At 30.6% G+C, this 21,104-nt stretch overlaps 2 protein-coding genes and 1 non-coding gene across 6 annotated transcripts in view; 2 read left to right on the plus strand and 1 right to left on the minus strand.

Moving 5' to 3' along the window:
* LOC131007757 (uncharacterized) overlaps positions 1 to 21,104 on the plus strand; it is a 143,762-nt gene that overhangs the window by 29,433 nt on the left and 93,225 nt on the right. The gene's annotated exons all lie outside the window — the stretch shown is intronic.
* Positions 13,066 to 15,960, plus strand: LOC131007761 (probable inactive nicotinamidase At3g16190). 4 transcript variants are annotated; one of them, XM_057934680.1, is made up of 6 exons: positions 13,084 to 13,407; positions 13,832 to 13,896; positions 13,988 to 14,101; positions 14,759 to 14,993; positions 15,084 to 15,200; positions 15,532 to 15,960. In XM_057934680.1, the coding sequence occupies exons 2-6, from the start codon at positions 13,840 to 13,842 to the stop codon at positions 15,603 to 15,605; spliced, it is 597 nt and encodes a 198-aa protein (XP_057790663.1). In that variant the 5' UTR covers positions 13,084 to 13,407; positions 13,832 to 13,839; the 3' UTR covers positions 15,606 to 15,960. The 4 variants fall into 4 exon arrangements, with proteins under 4 accessions (XP_057790660.1, XP_057790661.1, XP_057790663.1 ...); XM_057934679.1 differs by having other exon boundaries at positions 13,085 to 13,407; positions 13,838 to 13,896; XM_057934678.1 differs by having other exon boundaries at positions 13,078 to 13,407; positions 13,838 to 13,896; positions 15,084 to 15,960.
* TRNAT-AGU (transfer RNA threonine (anticodon AGU)) lies at positions 16,636 to 16,709 on the minus strand. The gene has a single exon. It is a non-coding gene; the product is annotated as a tRNA-Thr (tRNA).

Genomic DNA, 21,104 nt, shown 5'->3' on the forward strand with positions numbered 1-21,104 from the left:
CAGTGGGCACTTGCAACTTGAAATAAAAAACGCGTTATAACCCTTTTAGGAGCACCAATGGAGTGTCGATAGAAGCTAGGGCCTCTAACGCTCAAGTTGGCCAAACAATTCAAAATAATTGATAGAAAAAAGGAATATAATGCGTAAAGATAATTGCACAGTAAAGTAAAGGTGAGATAGTGAATCTCGTCGGTCGAATTGGTCTGTTCGGTTGGTCTGTCTGGCTGGTCAAAACAAGTCTCAATCCAAAACGTGAGAGCGTGGAGGCAGAGAGATTGAGCAAGTGTGAGAAGAGAGTAGAGAACGTGTGTAAGTGGAGTTGCTTAGGGTACGAATGATTGGATGATCTTGTTGACCTAGTTAGCTATAATTATATCATGGTAACTCGACAGCTAGGGTTGTGATGGCACGTTCCCTTCAGTCCTAGTCGTTGCGATATTCGTGGGATTGATATTTGTCATCTCTTCCTGCCTTCTTCCCCAAGTCGTTGCCCTTTCTAAAGTTTGAGTCGATAGACCTCGATGACTTAGCGTATCGGCTGAATTAATCAAAATTAATCCAGTTCTTGGAGTGGCTAAATATTTAGACTGCGGATATTTATGTAAAAATGGGTTTTACGAAATTTACCCACTACACATTCAATCCCTTTTATTAAAATTATGGCGTCCCTTCTAAGATTATTTTTAGGTGACGAAAGCAGCAGTGTCTAAGCTTTTTTGAAAAGTTAAACTTTAATTATTGTCCAAACATTTTTTATATGACGTATAATTAATTTCCAACTTGCTAAAATGATTTTCTTAAAAGGATAGCTCTTGTATCTATTGTTTATGAATATTGAATTTACTTTAAATTTAATGAAACATTGTAATTCTATTGTTACATTTTTAAAATTAATATATTTTATATAAAACTCCAAAGTTAAAAATTTGTTGTTGTTAAAATTGATCATAAGGAATAACCTCGTCCATTTTTTACCATATTGTGTTGAAGTTATTGAATTACAAAAATGTATTGAATTGAGAAAAAATAATTTTGTACAATACTTATATATGCCACGAGAAAGTTATTTTAATTTTATCTTCACCTAAGATGGTGTTGAGAGGGTAATATCAAATAAGAGATATTTCACCTAAAGACAAATCTGAAAGTACGAGTAATTAAAGTGAAAACATATGGAAATAAATAGAGAAAGGTTTAAGATTAGGGGTACTGGATTGGTACGGTATATCAATTTTTTTTCGTCATATCGTATATTGTACCGTAAATTGTGGTATGAGATTTTTTATACCGTTGCCATACAAAACTCTTTGGTATATCGAAGATCGGTATACCGAAAAATTCGGTATGAAATTTTTCATGCCGAGATTATACCAATAGTGCGGTAGACCATACCAAAATTTGGTATACCATAGTTTACGGGTTTACGGTATATACAAAAATTATTGGTATATCGGTTCATGTCTAAATTATCAAAATTATTAATAAATATATATTTTATAAGTTGTCGTTAATTCTTTAATAATTATAATTTTTTTATATATATAATTTATTTCAATCGATACGGTTCGGTATATACCGAAATAACCGGTATATACCGTTTTTTCAATATATACCGCAGTATCGGTATATCGAAGTATGAGAAAAATTGATACCGTTGTCGTACCGAAATTTTTCGGTACGGTACCATGCCGTACCAAAATTTACGGTATACCAAAACTTCGATATTTTTTATACGATAAGTGTGATATATCGATTTTTCGATATTTTGATCCACCCCTATTTAAGATAATCGAAAAACATCACAAAATATACAAGAACACCGAAATTGTCAACTGAAATTCAAATGTTCAGTGTAGTATAAAAATAAGAGTGCACGTAAGTTTACAAGGGAATTATGGTACTCCTATTTATAGTTGTTACAATGTAAAGAGGCAAAATGGTATTTTTACCGCTGCACACTGATGGGCCTTTTTGTCTTTTTAGCCCTGATCTTCTTATATATCTAAGGTTCTTATTTTGATTCGGAATATTCTTTATTAATTTAAACCTAATAAATTTTTTTATTTAATTTTCTAACACAAAAACTTGTGTACATGTTGTGTGATGTGACACAGACAAAACGGTTAAATAATGTTAAATTTTAAAATTTAAACACTAAAATAATTGCAACTATCGTAATGCAACCTTGATCTACTTTTTTATTTTTATTTTTTGAGATTGTATCGAGTGTTTTTATTAATATTTTGTTAACGGTATCAAGTTAGAACCACTTAAAATTTGTCAAAACTATAAAACCGTAATTGTTAAGAAAAAAAGCTTTTATAATTAATTCATGGAAATATTCTTTTATTAATAATTAAAGTAATATAACTAAATTTGTGTGCGCGCCTGTGTGAGAGAGAGTGTCACACCTATATATAACAAAAATATTTTGTGATATGATAGTTTTAGTTGCAGCAAATGTAGATGGATAGAGGGGTAAAAGGGTGGGATAAAATAAAAATATATTTTAGAATATAAAATAGGAACTATTTTCAGCCCTTAGATCATTAAGATCGGCGGTTGATTCATCACCTTGTTGGATGAATTCATGAATTCGAGTTCGAATCTCATAGGTAGCAAAAAATTTATTTTTCGCAATCATACATTTACACAGCGAATTCATATGTGTTATACACAGAATTCATACATTTTAGATAATTTGTATTTTATATGTTAAGAAGTGTTTATACCGTTACCCTCCCATATGGATAGATGTTACAAAAATTGTTATATTTTTAAATGTAACAAAATTTACTTGGGGGCAAATGCTAGATTAGCTTGAATTATTTTTATCAAATTATCTTATCACTCAAAATGAATGATCCCTTACAATTGTAACAAAAGTATATAAATATAATGTGTAGGTGTAGCTAAACTTTGTTACGGTTAAAGATATAAAAAATAAACACGTATCTTGGTGTCACTACTAAATAATTTTATTGTAGCATAAGATGTATTGGAACTTTGAAATATCCCGAGATTCTTAATAAAATCTATCATTTTAATTAATTTTATTTAATTCATATTTTAGTTATAATAGAAATAATTTTATAAAAAATATACTCTTTTTGTTCCATTATAAGTGGCTCAAAACTTTTCGGCACGGAAATTAAGGAAAATATGTAAATTGGTTAAAAGTGGTAGGGTCTATATTTTTTTAAGGATTAAATTTTTCCTTTTTATGGAAACAGACCACTTATAGTGGGACGACCCAAAATAGAATACAAGCCACTTTTAGTGGGACATTTGGAGTAAAAGATATACAATTGTATACTCTCTTCATCCACCAAAAGTATGGTGGCCACAAGTTTTAATAAAATTGGTGATGATTTTCATGTAGTGGAGAAAGGATCTCATCATTTTATATCTTAGATGTGTGGTTGAAATTGAATTTGAGATGATTTTTTGGTAAATAAGAAGTGTCTGTAAAGATAAACTTTAAGGAAAAGAAGTGGGGTCATGTTCTAAAAAGGAAAGTGTCATATTTTTTATGGACGTCAAAAATAACAAAAGTGCTATACTTTTTGTAGACGGATGGACTATTTTATTAATTATATAAAGTAAATACTACTAGGATTTAAAAGAAAAGGTTCGGCCACATAATGAACTATCAATGCATTCTAAGTTGTTTCACAAATTTTCCATAACAATTTGCAAGTGAAAAACTTTTTAAACTTCTCAAAGACAACAACCAAAAAAAAATCTTTTTTTCCTCTGTTGTAGATAAGTAACAAAATACAAGATATCATTAAAAACGAAAACATAGTGCTTTCATGTACCCAACATTCCTATTGGCAACCCATGGCTTGACTCAACTAGTATATATGCAGTCATCTCTCTCTCTCTCTCTCTATATATATATATATGAAATGGATCAAATGAGTACAATTGAATATTATATATAAAAATAAGAATTGTCTTTTACTCTTAGATAGTGAAAGTTTATAGTGTATTTATCACTTCAATGAATAAAATTATGGTTCAGGATTTGAACATCGATCAAGTGTGATCAAAATTATCAGTTTTTAATTCATGAGTAATTTTGTACAATGAATTTATAATAATTTATAACAAATTTATATTATATCATGGGGACATATATTCATTTAAACAATTTCCTATATATATATACACACATATATTTTTTGCGTCTGTTTGTTTGTTTGTTAGCTCCTTTCAAATTTTGGGTCTACATAAAGTACTTTCCCAGGTGATTGACAAAAACGTAATCACTTTATTTTATTTTATATTTTTATTTTATTTCCCGCCAACTCATTATTCACAAGTCTAATCATTACAGACTATACTCTTGTAGTTTGGTAATGGTGATGTCATAAATACGTCACACCCACAATCTAATTTAATATACTATAGTCTATGCTTTTTGGTACAACTGTTTATTTTTTCATATGAAATAATCCATTCATTTTCCACTCCCAAAAAGTGGTGTTATTTATAAGCAAAAACGTTATTTTCAATGTATGTGCGAAATTTCTTTTTAAAAACGTGTTGTAGGTAGGGGCACTTGAAAGGGAAATTTAGGGGTGGAATATGTGGCTAATACAAAGGTCAACACAATCATCAATTCACTATATACTAAAATAACAAAAATCAGATGAGATTGTCTGGTTTTGCTTTTTAAAAGCCATTTACGTCATCTCGTATTTTATCTTATCCGTGTATATATATACTCGTTTGTTTGAGAGTGTGAAACGAGCTTAATTTATTTGATCGAAACGTCTTATATTATATTTTCATCGTTCTCCAATTCTTTATTTTTTAAAAGTTATATATATTCTAATAAAATGATTGAGTATGTTATGAATAAAATTAAAATCTTATTTTTGTTGTAGTATTAAAATAATTAAAGTAGCACAAAATCTCCTCTACATTCAAATGTATGGTAAATTCGAGTCGTACCCGATTCGGATACTGACCCGAATCTAACTCAACTGGACTATCTTACTCGAATGTCAAGTGTTAGTATCATTTACATACCGTGTTAGTGTCATTTCAATACAGGATTAATATCATTTTACACATAGTGTTAGTGTAATTATAGTGTTAGTGTCATTTTCGAAATAATTTCATTTGTAAAACAAAATAGTGTTAGTGTTATTTTCGAAATAGTGTCATTTGTAAAACAAAATAGTGTTAGTGTCATTCCAAGGTCGTGTTAGTGTTAGTGTTATTTCATGTTAGTGTTAGTGTCATTCTAAGATCGTGTTAGTGTTAGTGTCATTTCAAGAAAAAATGGGTCAGGATTCGAGTCGGGTACAAGCCAGATGTACGATGTATCCAAGTGTACAGAAGACCACCTCTTAAAATAGTGCACTACGAGATTATGTGAAGTAATTTTACTAAAACTAGTGTATAACCCGTCGAAATTTCGACGGGACTTTAAATTATGTAGTATATTATTTTTACATAATATAATTATTTTTAATTAATTTAATTTGATGTAATAAAATTTACATTATATTAATCTCAATTATATTCGTCAATTAAATCTTAGTTTTTTTGCTAAAATAATAAAAATACTTGTTTATATAAATTTTTTTTATACTTTTTCTATTTTGACGCATAAAAATTAATTTAAGATCTCATATGTCATATAAGCACCATCTCATCTCAACTCTGTAAGATTAGAAGATCATCAAGAACTCGAAAGACAATATTTGACTTTTGAACGCTAAACTTTTAAGCATTATTTCGTCTGGATCCTGAAACACTATATCTGACTTTTATGCGTCAATCGTTTGAACATCATCACTATCTGATGCTTTAAATATCATAACTCACTTCTTAAACATTATTTCATTGGGAGCTTGAAAGACCATGACTGACTTGTGAGATTATACAATTTGAAGCTTATAAGATCATAACTAACTTTTAAACATTATCTTGTATGGAGCTTGAAAATACATAACAGACTTATGTGCATCATCTCATTTGATGCTTAAAATACCATAACAACATTTCAAGTATAATTTCGTTTGAAGTTTGAAATAATAAAACTGGCCAGTAAGCATCATCTTGTTTGAAGTTTGAAAGACCATAACTAAGTTTTAAGAATCATCTCGTCGAAGGCTTAAAAAATTGATATGAGATTCAAATTAATTCATGTCAATTTATATGCGAATATTTATTTATCATAACTATTTTATATCCTACGTGGCACTCTCACAATTTATTATTTGCTTCACCCTCAATTCTATACTATATGACATTTTTACATTTGTTTTCATCAATCCAACATTGAGTTTATACAAAACTTCATCAATTCATAACCTAAATAAAAGGCTCAATTTCCATGAATACATTAGCTCATCTATCTTTCCCACATTGATATTCTTTTAAATTTAATCAAGGAAAAATCTAGATAAAAAAAATACTTGTAATATGTATTTCAAATAAATAGTTTTTCATATTTTTTTTTATAATTGCAATAGCTTTTTTCTCGCTGCAGGTTTCTCACATCTTTAGAGAAGGAAACAAGGCGGCCGATTTAATGGCTAACCAACAACGTTCGGAAGGGTGGTGGCCGCACGAGATTGAGGAGATTAGGGCTGCGGTTCGTCTTGACATGGATTCGCATAGCCATCTGCGTCAGAAACGGTAGTGGGGGCTGATGTGTGGCTGTTTGGTTCTAACCGCCCGTTTAGTTTTTTTCGTGGGGTGAGAGCCGGGCTAGTTTGGGGACGATGGTTACGCCGGAGTTCCGGAAACTTTCCCTTCCGCTCTTCCCTACTTTCGTTTTGTGTTTAGACGAGTACTCTTTTTCCTTTTCACGGTTTTTCCCTCTGGGTTTTCAGTGAAAATGTTTTAATGAGGTTCGGCCCTTAGTCTGCTCCTTCTGTGCTTTCAAGGGTTTTTTTTAGGTTTTTTCTTTCCTTTTTTTATATAAAATCGTCATTTAATATAATTGCAATAGCTTTTTACAGTAAATTTATATTAAACTTCATAATTAAAAGTCTAAAAAAAATGTAATTAGATTTAAATATTTGCAAACCTCAATAAAAATATATATGTTTTTAAAATAAATAGGTTCGTCAATTGAATGTTCAATTTTTTGATAAAATAATAAAAATACCCTTTTATATAAATTTTGTACGATTTTTCTGTATTGACGGATAAAAGTTAATTTAAGATTCATATGTCATATAAGCATCATCTCATCTCAACTCTATAAAACCAGAGGATCATCAAGAACTCAAAAAATAATATTTGACTTTTGAACGCCAAACTTTTAAGCATTATCTTGTCTGGATCCTGAAACACTAAATTTGACTTTTATGCATCAAATAGTTTGAACATCACTATCTGATACTTTAAATATCATAACTCACTTCTAAATACTCCCTCCGTCCCGGCTTTTGGTATCCAGTTGAGAACGGCACGGATTTTAATGAAGTGATTGATGTGTTGTGAGTGGAATAAGGGTCCCACATTTTATGTGAGAGTTAAAATAATTAAAGTGGAGTAAGGGCCCCACCTACTTTTACTAAAAATCGAAGTGGATACCAAATAGTGGGACGGCCAAAAAAGGAAAGTTGGATACTAAAAGGTGGGACGGAGGGAGTATTATTTTCATTAGGAGCTTGAAAGACCATGATTGACTCGTGAGGTTATACAACCTGAAGCTTATAAGATTATAACTAACTTCTAAACATCATCTTGTTTGGAGCTTGAAAAAACATAATAGGCTTATGTGCATCATCTAAAATACCATAATTGAGTTTCAAGCATCATTTCCGTTTGGAGTTTAAAAGAATATAACTGGCTAGTAAGTATCATCTTGTTTGAAGTTTGAAAGACCATAACTAAGTTTCGATAATCATCCCGTCTAAGACTTAAAAAGATTAATACGAGATTCAAATTATATCATATAAATTTATTTAGTATCTCAATTGGTAAATTTTCATAAAAAATCAATGTGTAATCCAACTTTTACAAATAAAAAAATATATTGTGCAAAATATCTTATGACAAAATTTAAATGAAGAATTATTTATTTAATCACAAGTATTTGTTTTTAAAAATAAAATTAAATAATTTTTTATTTAACCAAATAAAATTGATCAATCATTCCACCAATTAAATGTGAAAATTTGGTTTGAAGAGTAGGAACATCCTTTTATATAGGTTTAATTTTGGTGAAATCACATAAAAAATCAATATGGGATGAAAAGATTTAGATAAATAAGAATGAATAAATATTCAAATGCAAAAATATGATGATGCAAAATATAAATTAATAATTGGTTGATAATTAGGATAAAAACCAAATATTAAAATCTTTGGAAAATTAGGATAAATAAAAATGCAAAAATATGATGATGCAACATAGGAGTATTCCACTTTTTTTATTATATATGTGATGATATTAAAGATAATTTATTTGAAATTATTTTTTATGATCAAATTAAATTGAAGAATCTATTTATTTTAAATGCATCTCATCAAAAGTATCCTTTTATTTATGTTTTTTTCATGATGAAGTTCAATTTAAGATCAATGCAAGAATGATAAAATATCAACGTGGGAACGATGATAAGCTAATATATGCATGGAGATTAAGCCTTTTTTTAGTGCAAAAATATATATGAAATAATTTAATTTGAAATAAATGCCATATATGAGAATGTGTTAGATCAACACATTCTTACAAAACTTCATCAATTCTACACTTATTATGACCATAATGATATATCTTAGTATCATTTTCTTTATTTTATATGACGAAATTAAATTGAATAACTTATTTATTTAAAATACATTTAAGTATTATTTTATTTTATATGACCAAATTCAATGAAGAACCTATTTATTTTTAAAACATCTAGTATTATTTATTTAGGTTTGTAAATATTGAAATCTAATTACAATTTTTTTTAGAGTTTGAATTATGATGTTTAATATAAATTTAATGTGAAAAACTATTGCAACTATAAGAAATGTGAAAAACTATTTATTTGAAATACATATTATAAGTATTTCTTTATCTAGATTTTTCCATGATTAAATTTAATAGAATATCAATGTGGGAAAGCTAGATGAGCAAATGTACTCATGGAGATTGAGCCTTTTATTTAGGTAATGAATTGATGAAGTTTGGTATAAATTCAATGTGGGATGAATGAAAATAAATGTAAAAATGTCATATTGTGTAGAATGAGAATGAAGTAAATACTACATTGTGAGAGTGCCACATAGGAGAGAGAGTGATGGAAAATGCTCCAATATGTATCATATTAAATAATAGATAGATTATAAATGAGTAAAGATTTGTGGGACGGACTGAAATGACAAAAGGAATAAATAATTGAAGGGCGGAGGGAGAATATATATAAGATATCAATATTAATTGTGTTCGGTTAGATAAATTAAATTATTTGCGCTTTATACATAAATTATAGTAAGAGATTGAAATTTTAGTAGTTTAGTATATTATTATAGTAGAAAAATAAAATTATGATAATTTAATTTATTATCAAATTAATAAAAAGTACAATTAGAATTTGTGTTATATATCACACCTAGCTAAAAGGTAGTATACAGAATTCTATCTATGTAATACATTCGAGTCCTTGCTTTATAAAAGGTCTCACATTTTAAAACAAACATGATATTAAAGATATAATATAGTATATTGTAGTATATATTTTAAGCAGCGGCTAACAAACAAACCTATATTTGTATAATACAAACCCTATATATATTAATTAATTGAGAGTTTTGTGTGAGTGCCACGATCCTAAAGTAATTTTAGCAATACTGCCATCAATATTTAAAGTAAATATAGTAATACTGGCATCAATATTAGTGATCACAAATACAAAAATATAGAGCGAAGGGTTAAAGTAGAAAATTTTTAATTACAAATTGTGCCAGAAAGATAAAAAAAAAATATTCTTTTCGTTAATAAAAAATAGTCTATTTTTACTATTTTAGGATATTTGCAAAAATTAATCTCATTTTATTTTTAAAAACTTTTTATTACATGATAGGTCAATTTTTCCACTCACAATACAATTAATGTCCGTATTGTCCCTTTCTAAGACTATTTTTTGTGGATGGAGGGAATATAAAATCAAAAGAAAAACTTGTAGGGGTGCTGCAGCTCCCTTGACCAATATTTATGTAGGTCGTGTTTAATGGTGGCATAACATTTATCTACTGTTAGATCTCCAATGTAGTAAGTGTAAGTACTTGTGTAGTTTACAAAGAATAGACGCATGAGTAACTGCTGCGACTTTTTTTGTGTGTTTGTATCATAATAAAAATTATTAGTAAAAAAAATGCATAAAAAAAAAGTATTAGTAAAAAAATCAATTATCATGTCCAAAGAATATGTAAGCTACTTTATTGTGACCAGACTAAATAACTCGAGATCTGACGAGACCAATTCAAAAACTGTCTTCATTGTACTCAACCACATACTAATTGATTGATATATGCTTCTTTAATTTTACTGGTTGATTGTATTGTTAATTGCATCGTATATAAAAAAAAACCTATCTATTATTCTTAAAGTTCCATATGTATATATATTTTGGAATATAATTTTGTACTCTCAAACTCCATAGATTACTAGTCATATCCACCCGTGCGATGCACGGACATGATATCGTGTGATGATATTATAATTATTAAATATTAAATATGTTATAAATAATATTAAGATAAACACAAAGTAAAAGTTACTTTTAACATTTTTAAAAAGAGGTCATATTCACATATGTTGTACTCGTATGTTCTATTTTTTACATGACTTCAAATCTCTCAGCTCTACCATAAATATGTTTTAATTCATCATGTTTAATAGAAACTTTTATTTTATTTCTTAAAAGGGTTAAGGTGCAGATAGGCCTCTGTAGTATAGGCCCTTATAGCGTATTACTCCTCATAATCACTGTGTGTGCAAATAGGCCCTCAAAGTCCGAAAAATCATACATTTAAACCCTTCTGACCTAACGCCGTCCAACTCCGTTAGTCAAACTTTTTTATTTAATTCAAATTGTGGGGCCCACCTTCCTTTTTTCTTCTTCTACCATTGCCTCTTCTCCTTAAAAACAAGTCAAACAAGACCAGCAATTGAAGATAGCTAAACTCATCGCCTCCTTATTCTCTGTCAATTGAAGATAAAAAGCAAATTGGATAAAGGGCATTTATATAAGCTGGTGAATATGCGCATCATCTCTTTTGATTTTCTTTAATCTACGATTATAAAAATAAAATTTTCCATAAAACCTCCGATCATTTTCTTTGTCTTATAATTCTTCGTCTTATCTTCTGATCTCTTTGTCTGTACTAAAAACCCTTGTACATCAATTCCGCAAATTCATCTGATTGCTCCATAAATTTTATACTCAATCACTCATACGTTGTAGATTCAGAAGCTGCTAATCTTTCACCATCAGAAGAAAGGAAGGTGGGCGTAGTCGGGCTCGACCTTGTCGAAGCTGTTGATGACGACGCCGTAGCTTCTGGCGTCGGACTTCCTCATATGCTTAATCCAGCGGTTGAAATCGTCTTTGTTCTTGTGCAAATTGTAATCGGAGACCTGGGTTTTGACAAGCTGGACTTGATGGGGGAGATTGGGGATAAGAAAGGGCTCGGAATCAGAAACACTGTGGTTGAAGGGCTTGTGGCGGCGCATCTCCTTAGAGACGCAGAGGGATAAGTAGCTGGTGCCGTGGAAGACGAGCCGCAGGATGCCGAATGCGGTGACGGAGTCGGTGGTCCACGGCAGGAACATGTCGGAGACGAGTCAGTCACAATCTTCGACCGCATCTCCCATTGCTTGGATGGGATAAGGTCTGGGGAGATGGTGAGGTGGAGGTGGAGGTGGAGGAGTGCGGCGGAGATAGGGAGATGAAGAAGGCTTGACCGCCATGGGATATGAAGGTTTTTTGGTTGGATTATTAAGTTGGACTATTTTATTATAGGTGGGCCCCACAATTTGAATTAAAAAAAAATGACTAACGGAGTTGGACGACGTTAGGTCAGAAGGGTAATGTATGACTTTTCGGACTTTAGGGGCTTATTTGCACACATAGTGACTATGAGGAGCAATACGCTATAAGGGCATATACTACAGGGGTCTATCTGCACCTTAAACCTTCTTAAAATTATAAAAGAAACACATCATACATATTGAAGGGAATAAGTAAAAATGAATTGAGACAAGAAAAAAAAAATTATATATTACTATAAAAAAATGAATATTTTTTCCTTACAAACTGAAATAGGTAATTTTCATTATTAACACAAAATTAAATAGACAAAACTATTTCATCTTATATCCCAAACTAATTATCCAATAACAATATAAAACTAGATGTATGAGAGAGAGAGGGTTTGCAAGTTCTTCAACTAAAAAATATACAATCTTTTAATTTTTTATTTTATTCATTGAAAAAATGAATCCTAACGTATAACACAATTAGTAGCATTGTTGGAAATAGGACTGAAAATTATGTTTGGTCATCTTCAACATTTTACACTAAACTCATATCCAAAAAAATACTATTTTCATTTTTTCTCTCCATTTAATTTTTTCTATTTTTCAATTATATCAATATATATATTTCTCAAATTATACATTAACCCACAAATTTTTTTAATCATTAATTTATGTTTTATAGTATCTCGTAATTTGACAATGAAGTGCAGTCTGTTGGTAAGACGCTTCTCCTCCAACTAATAGGTCGGGAGTTCGAGTCACCCTAAGAGCTAGAATTTTAGTGAGTTTTTTCCTTTCTTTGGTTGTAACAATTTGTTTTTTTTTTTTAATAGTATCTTGTAATTTTTTAACCATTAATTTAATACTATCATTTATGTTTTATATCATGTAATTTCATATTACTAATGCTGTTCTAATCATGTATTAGCTAATTTTTCTAATATGTCATGTAATTTAAACAAGCTAAATTTCTCATTGTTTTACTTAATTGCAGCCGAATTTCTTTTAATAACATTAGTCCTTTAATTATGAGCCCCAAAGCTAAGTTGTTAAAAAAAAGCCCATTCATCATTTTAAAAATAATCCCATGGAATGAGCCCAAACCCTTATGGAGTATCTGTTTCTTCTCAATAGCTCCCCATTCTTTCGAGTTTCGATCCCTCCCCTATCTCTCTGTGAATCTCGCGTTTATTCTCTCTCTCTTCGGCGGCAGCAACAGTCACAGGTAGCCACACCATCATCTCTCTAGCCTCTCGCCCTCTGTCTCACTTCTCCTTCACAAATTCTGGCGCGGCACGAATTTGCTGTTACAGTAGCACGGCGCCGCCCTCGGCTCTATTTCCCCCACTGATTTCGCCACCTCATCGGGACGAGTACAACCCTCAAGCCGCCTAAAGGTATTTACGGAAGACAATTTCTCTTGATATTTCTTTTTTTGTTGGTGAAGATATTAAATGAATTTTGCTATTTTGATTGCTCAAATTCATATTTTTGAGTAAAACTGTTGTTGAAATCACGTTTGAACTTTTGAAATTGTTACCGAAATCACATTTGTATATGTCTGAAATTATGGTGAAAAAAAACTGTCAAAATTTTTGCCGGACGTGAGAAAATTGTGTTTTCATATAATATATAGATTGATTAAAGGGTCATAATTTCATTAGACGAGCCTGTTCTAGGCCCGAATTGGGAGCCCAAGTTTTGAAAAATCACATACCTCGAAGGCCCAATCCACAATCAAAACTCATTAGCTCAAACATTAAAATTGTTGCCGATAAATTATGAAAATATGAGGGGAAAAAACAGTAAAAATTTTCATAGTTGCAGAAATGGCTGAAGCTGAGTTGAAGTGGAAGAACACTGCCCTTCTTGTAATTGATATGCAGGTCTTTTCAATTCCTTGATTTTTAAGCTTATTTTTTCTCATATCCGTTCATAATTTCATGTTGTCTATAAATTCACACTGTTTGTTTGTAGAAAGATTTCATTTTTCCCGGCGGTCCGGTGCATGTTAAAGGCGGCGCAGCTATTGTTCCAAATGTTGTTAAGGCTGTTGAAGAAGCTCGAAGCCGTGAAATTCCTATTATTTGGGTGCTTTTTTGTTTTTATCTACTTAATTCTTGACTTTTTTACTGCAAATTCAGGTGCCTTTAATGGCGCAATGTTCATTTTTTATTCACGATTGAAGTATATTTGATGTGAGTTTTAGCTCCTTTTTTTTCCAATGGGTCTTGTAAAAATTTTGAATTTTTTGAACTTTGGTTTATTTTCTTGCTTAAGTTGGTGAATTGACGTTTTTGAAATCTGTTTAGCTTAAAGAATGAGTTTCTGTGTTTATTTTATAGCGCTAAATAGGACTTATACAAATGGATGATAGATTTTTCTACCCGATATGATACCTTGAGTTGAAATTTTGAGCTTCAAAACATAGTGTTGTGAATGTGAAAATGGACTTATACAAATGGATGGTAGAGACTTTTTGCCGATATAATAACACCTTGAGTTGAATAGTGTGGAAAGTGAAATTTGTTGCATTTCGGAATTTTGAGATTGAGAGGAGTCATGACTCATAATGTAATGTTGGATGTGAATTTGCATATAGACTTATACAGTTGTACAGATGGATAATAGATATTTGTGCCCAATATATTACCTTGAGTTGAATAGTATAGAATGTGAACTTCGTTGCATTCGGAAATTTGAGCTTAAGTGGAATCGTAATGTTTGAAGTGTGATAAATGCTTATAGGTTGTGCGCGAGCATGATCCATTGGGGAGAGATGTAGAGTTGTTCCGCAGGCATTTCTATGCTGCTGATAAACCAAAACCGACTTCAAAGGGTAGTGTGGGTGCAGAATTGGTCGATGGGCTAGTCATAAAAAACGGTGACTATAAGCTGGTGAAGACGAGGTTTAGCGCGTTTTTTAACACGCACCTTCACTCATATCTTCAGGGTGCTGGAATTAATAAGTTAGTGGTCACTGGTAATATAATGTTAAGACTGTTTTTTTTTTGGTCTATGGTTTCTGTGATTTATGACAGCATGCTTTTAATCTGCTTGATACCTTATTCAGGCGTTCAAACTCCAAATTGCATCCGGCAGACTGTCTTTGATGCCGTTGCATTAGATTATCATAAAGTCACTGTCATTGTTGATGCAACCGCTGCTGCAACACCTGATGTACACATTGGTAAAAGCTCGAAAACTATACTCAACTGTTTCCTTGGGTGTTACGAGAAGTGTGTGCCCTTTGCATTTGGATTATTTTAGTTACAAGAAACTTTATACCAAAAGGGGCAAAAGATACACACCGTAATTTGGTTATGGCTATTACCTTACAATCATGAATCCTTAAATTCAAACTTTTGATGATTAGTGTTGTAATGTCCTTGTAGGATCTCTTTATCTCGAGTTGATATATTGGCTTCGTGTCATAACACTTGAAGGCTGAAGCAACTTTTTATCTGCTCATTCAAGACAGTATATCAGAAATATAACGCATGCCTTCACTTTTCTTCCAGCAAATATATATGACATGACAAACATCGGAGTGGCAACGCCAACCCTAGGAGAATGGTGTAAATTCGAAGATTAGCACGTTTGGCTGCTGCTCAGCAAGAAACGTCATGAGGTACGTCTTCTGTTGTTGACCTTTGTAGCATCACGCAAACATCGGGCAGATGACAGTTTTAGGAGCAACTATGCTATTTTGCTTGGACAGAAGGCATGTATCATGATTTTATGACGCCAAGATCCTCTATTGTTGTAGAGGAGTCTGTGTATGTAACCTTACTGATTTATCTATTATAGCGATTGTATAAATGCATGATTTTAGTGAGTTTGTAATTTCTATTGTGAACTTGGCGTAAAACAAGAAGCTTGCCATGACCATGATATAAGGCCAGGAAATGCTGGCTGTTTTTCCCCAGTTAAATAAAGCTGGTATGTTACATACCCTCGCTCGCCAATTTCTTCTTTTTTTTCATTATTTGTATTTTGTATTTTATTTCAACTTCTTATGAATAAAATTATAATTTCGACCGTCTAAATTTGTTCTTAAATACAAAAATATGTTTTCGCCCGCCTATTTTCAAAGTCCTAGCTCCGCCCCTGTTTGGCAACGCCGGAATTGAAGTCAATCCATCGATGTTTTTAGACGAAAGCCATCGAACAAACAGCGTCGTCTTGTCATGACAGCCTTATTCTATGTGGAATTCTTGATTGTTGTATGAAATTGATGATTTTCATGGAGTGCAGAGTATACATCTTAATCATGACTCGAAATGTACATTTGATCGATCTCAGCAAAAAAAAAAATGTACATTTGATCTAACATCACATCCAGGGACGGAGCCGGGGGGGGGGGGGGGGGGGCTAGGGGGGGGCTAGAGCCCCCCCCAAATTTTAAAGATAAACCTCAAAACTATAATAGCTTGATGGAAGATTCACATCAATAAAGAATTGGTATATAAAGATAAACCTCAAAACTGCTTTCCATCGAAAAATGGAAAATAATAATACACGGTTGACCAACCATTATCTTTCACAAAATTCCAATTTTATTTTAACAATAGTAATAATAATAATAAATTTTGAATGTAAAAAGTAGAAAAAAATAAAAAATATGCTTTCATTGAGAGTTGAACTCAAGACCTCCCGCTTACTAAACGGGTGCTCTAACCAACTGAGCTATGAAAGCTTGATGACATATGTAATATTATGCTTATATTTATAATAACCGAACATCCAAAATATAATCGAAAGGTAAGGTCATAAATCGCAACTTTGACTTTTGAAATATTCCAAAATTGATCTAATTATTCAAAATTACAGGATTCTATTCATTTGGCTTTTTTATAATATAGTAATAATTTTACATAAATCAGAATTTGTAAATATCCGTACCTCCTTTTTTGCCTTACCAAGTTAGAAAATTTATTACAGTAGAAAGAAAAATATCCTCTCTTTTATTTAAAAAGAGTTGTTTTTTTTTTTCTTTCTTTCTATATATATTATACTTCTGCCTAGTAAAACAGAAGTAGATGATTTTGTCACCTAATCTTGGCGCATCTTATTGTTTTAATTTTTAATGCCTTATGCACCACCAAGATTTATCTGAGGTTCTAACAATAATATTATTATATATTCATTTTCCATTTGTGAGCTATAAAACCTTATAGTAATAAAGAATTTAATTCAATTTCATTTTTGGCACATCTCAATTATAAAATACATATTTCTGATAGAAAAGTTTCAACCATATTTGTAAATAATTATATAAACCAAATTTGGATGGCCGAGTTAAATAAAGTAATTTTTCGTATATTATGTATTTCCATGTGGGCTAATTATGTCGAAGCAGTTGCAATAGAAAAAAGAAGATGCTGTATCAGTAGTGAATTCGAGGTTTATATAAGCAAGAAGCTGCCTTCAAAATCAAATTCTGGTCCATTGGCGTTGCGTTGTCAATCAAAAATGATGATTTAGGAAATCACACACTTAGTTTTGGACAAAATATTAATTGGAGCTTTTGCGAGAATTTATTATTCTTCTGTCATGCTCAGTTTTGAGGTTTTTAACTCCAAATGGAAACATATTTCCAATTGCTATTGGGAAGCCAGAGCTGATGTCAAGAAACTATGTTATACCAAAAGTTTTTGAAAAACGTAAGGATTGGGAGAATTAATTGTATGATTGTGTCACTTTTCTGAACTCAAATTGAAATATTATACCAATAAATTCGTCTGGATGTGACTTCTTGCAATTGCCATGTTATGGTATGAGAAAAATTCACAGTTGCTTATTTACAAGAACATTTGGAATAAACAATAAGAAAAATATACGTTAGGATATATGCTATATTTATCAATTTTTGTTCATGAACGTAAATAGCCGATTCAATCTGTTCCAATTGGACTAATTATATCCAAATTTGAGTAATAACTAATAACCAATGAATCTTTGAGATTTGTAATAAAATTATTATATTCAAGGTTACTCGAGAACTATTAAAAAAATGAAGTTGTAAATAGGAATACTTCTTCGAGTAAAATAATTTTCCACACTCTTCAAAAGAAACTTTTTTGATCTTATATTTGCGTCATAAAATAGGCGTCGATAATTTTTCCACTTAATCATGGCGTATCTTATTATTTTAATTGTAATGCATTTTGCATCATAAGGGTTTATCCGAGATTCTGATAGTAACATTATTATAAATTCCATTTCCATTCAGCAACTATAAAAACATTATAGTAATAAAGAATTTAATCGAATTTTCTTTTGGTAGCGTTAACTATCTATCTATCTTAACACCAATGAAGAAAAATCACTCAACTATAAAAATGCATATATGTTCGGATGTTCCATATACAATATTACTTTCACTTTCAGCCATATTTATAAATAATAGCCTCAATTCTTGATGGTCAAATTAAGTAGTATTGTGTTTCCCATATTATTTATTTTTATTTGCGCTAACTATGTCCAATTAGTATTTGCATTAGAAAAACGAACATGCATTTTCACAGATGGTTACCATATTCATATACAGAATAAAATTCCCTCAAATACTACTCACGTTGCCAATCCAAAGACGATGATTTGGGATACCATACGCTTAATTCTGGACAAGAATATGTGTGGGGCTTTTGTGAGAATTTCTTTCGAAATACTTTATTTTGGTGTAACGTTTGGTGGGGGAAAAAAGAAATCCAATTCGTGGCTTTCGATGCGAAATGGGGAGATGTTGGAAATTGCATCTATGAAACAAGAGTTGATGGCCTTTATATGTCTACACTCCTTACTGGGATAAATGCCTTCAAGAAACGTAGGGGTTGGAAAAATAGATTTGTATGATTTTCTCAAATTTATCAACTAATACTAATAAATGCCCACATTTCTCGTATAAGTTCGTTATTATACCAAAAAAAAGATTGCTTATGATACTTTTTATTTTTAGTAGTTCAGTCGGTTGAATCAGTCTAATCAATTTGGTTACAAGTCGACGAATTTGTTTATGTTTTGCATTTTACGGAATCATTTCTAAATTCATCATATCCAAATAGTCTCGAACCAAATGGGTACCTGATCAGATCTACCCTAGATTTACTATATTCAAGCTTAATTTAAATTGTTTATTGGGTGTTTGAATGTTGCATTTCCATGATTGATAAGATACATAATTAATTATTTTATCTTTATTACTAAAAAAGATTACCATGGGATGTGAATAGAGAAAAAAATAGTTCAAATGATATAAATTATTGAGTCTTCAAATATTTCAAAGTTTTAATTTATCTTTAAAATAATAAATTAATATATAGTATTATATTTAGGGGTAATAGTGTTTTATATCCCGAATTTTCAGCATTTTCCACAAAATATCTCAAACTTTCATTTTCTCCTAAAAATCCTGAACTTTCAGTTTTTTTTTCATAAAATGTCCCATTATACAAATTCGGTGACAAAAAGATGAATTATCTTGCCGAAAGAAATATTTTGGGGACCGCCATTGTTGGAAAACCATATAAGGAACCACCATTATTGGAAAATGCTGAAAGTTCAGGATTTTTTATTATCTTTCCGTCATTGAATTTTGTATAGCGGGACATTTTATGGAGAAAAAAAATTAAAAGTTCGGAGTTTTTTAGAAAAAAATAAAATTTCGGGACATTTTATGGAAAACGTTAAAAGTTCGGGATATAAAACACTATTAGCATTTATATTCCCTAACTACTTTTCCTTTTGTATTTAGGGAGGGATAAGGTAAATTTATTAAAAACTCAATGGGTTGGTATCCAAATTATTACATTTGTTTATAGTAATTGTTACTTTTAATAAGCATGCCTTCATTCAATATAAAGTATTATATTTTTTAAACCCTAAACCCTATAAACTAAACCCTAAACCTTGTAAACTAAATCCTAAAATCTGAACACTAAATCTTAATAGGAGTATTTACTTTTAATAAGCATAAGATATACATTTCATCGCACAAATGTATACTTATGTTAATATAAATATTTACCTTCATTCAATATAAAACATTATACATATCAATAAGAGTCGGCAAATCTCAAGAAGAGTCGGCAAATCATTTATCCTTGCTCTGTCCTATTATCGGCAAGGTCTGGGACGAAATTCAACGTTGGCTGGGGCTGATTACAGTTCGCCCTTGTTTGGTGGCGGGACATCTTGAGGCTTTCGCGAACTTGGGAAGAGGTAAAAAGATTGGAAAATTCTTAGAGGCAACTTGGATTTGTACTATCTGGACGCTGTGGAAATGGAGAAACAACTGCAAATTTGAAGGCGTGGATTGGGATTCTAGAAAATTCATCACTGAAGTTAAGGTTAGACTTTGGTGTTGGAACAAAATTTTTGGGATCATTGGGGTGGATACCACCGTTGCCGAATGGTTCTCTAATGAGCTGATCTCACGTTTTTTGTAATGCTTTTTCTTTTGGTACTCTGGTACCTTTTATGAAATTCACCTTTTCTTGATCAAAAAAAAAATTATACATATCAATAATTACTTTTCATTACAGTAATAATTATTTGATCAAATAATATAATGATTTATGTTTATTAAAAGTAATCATTGTTATAATAAAAAGTAATAATTGATATGGATAAAGGTAATGTTTCAAAAATATTATATTTATTGTTATAATCAAAAGTAATTATTGTTATAATAAAAAAAATACTACTAATTATTATTATTATAAAGACAGGTAATATTTTTGTAACATACATTTCTTCACAATATTGATGTTAACTACTTATATTAACATAAGTATATATTTGTGCGAACAAATGTATATCTTATGCTCATTAAAAGTAACAATTATTATAAACAAATGTAATAATTGATATGGAAAAATGTAATGTTTCAAAAATATTATATTTATTGTAATTATGCTTATTATAAAACAAGGTAATGTTTTTGAAACATTACACTTCACAATATTACTATCAACTACTTATATTAATATAAGTATACATTTGTGCGAACAAATGTATATCTTATGCTTATTAAAAGTAATAATTATTATAAATAAATGTAATAATTTGATACGCGAATCAGGGGACAGAT

The sequence above is a fragment of the Salvia miltiorrhiza genome, chromosome 2 (genome assembly GCF_028751815.1).
Source record: "Salvia miltiorrhiza cultivar Shanhuang (shh) chromosome 2, IMPLAD_Smil_shh, whole genome shotgun sequence".
Taxonomy (NCBI): domain Eukaryota; kingdom Viridiplantae; phylum Streptophyta; class Magnoliopsida; order Lamiales; family Lamiaceae; genus Salvia; species Salvia miltiorrhiza.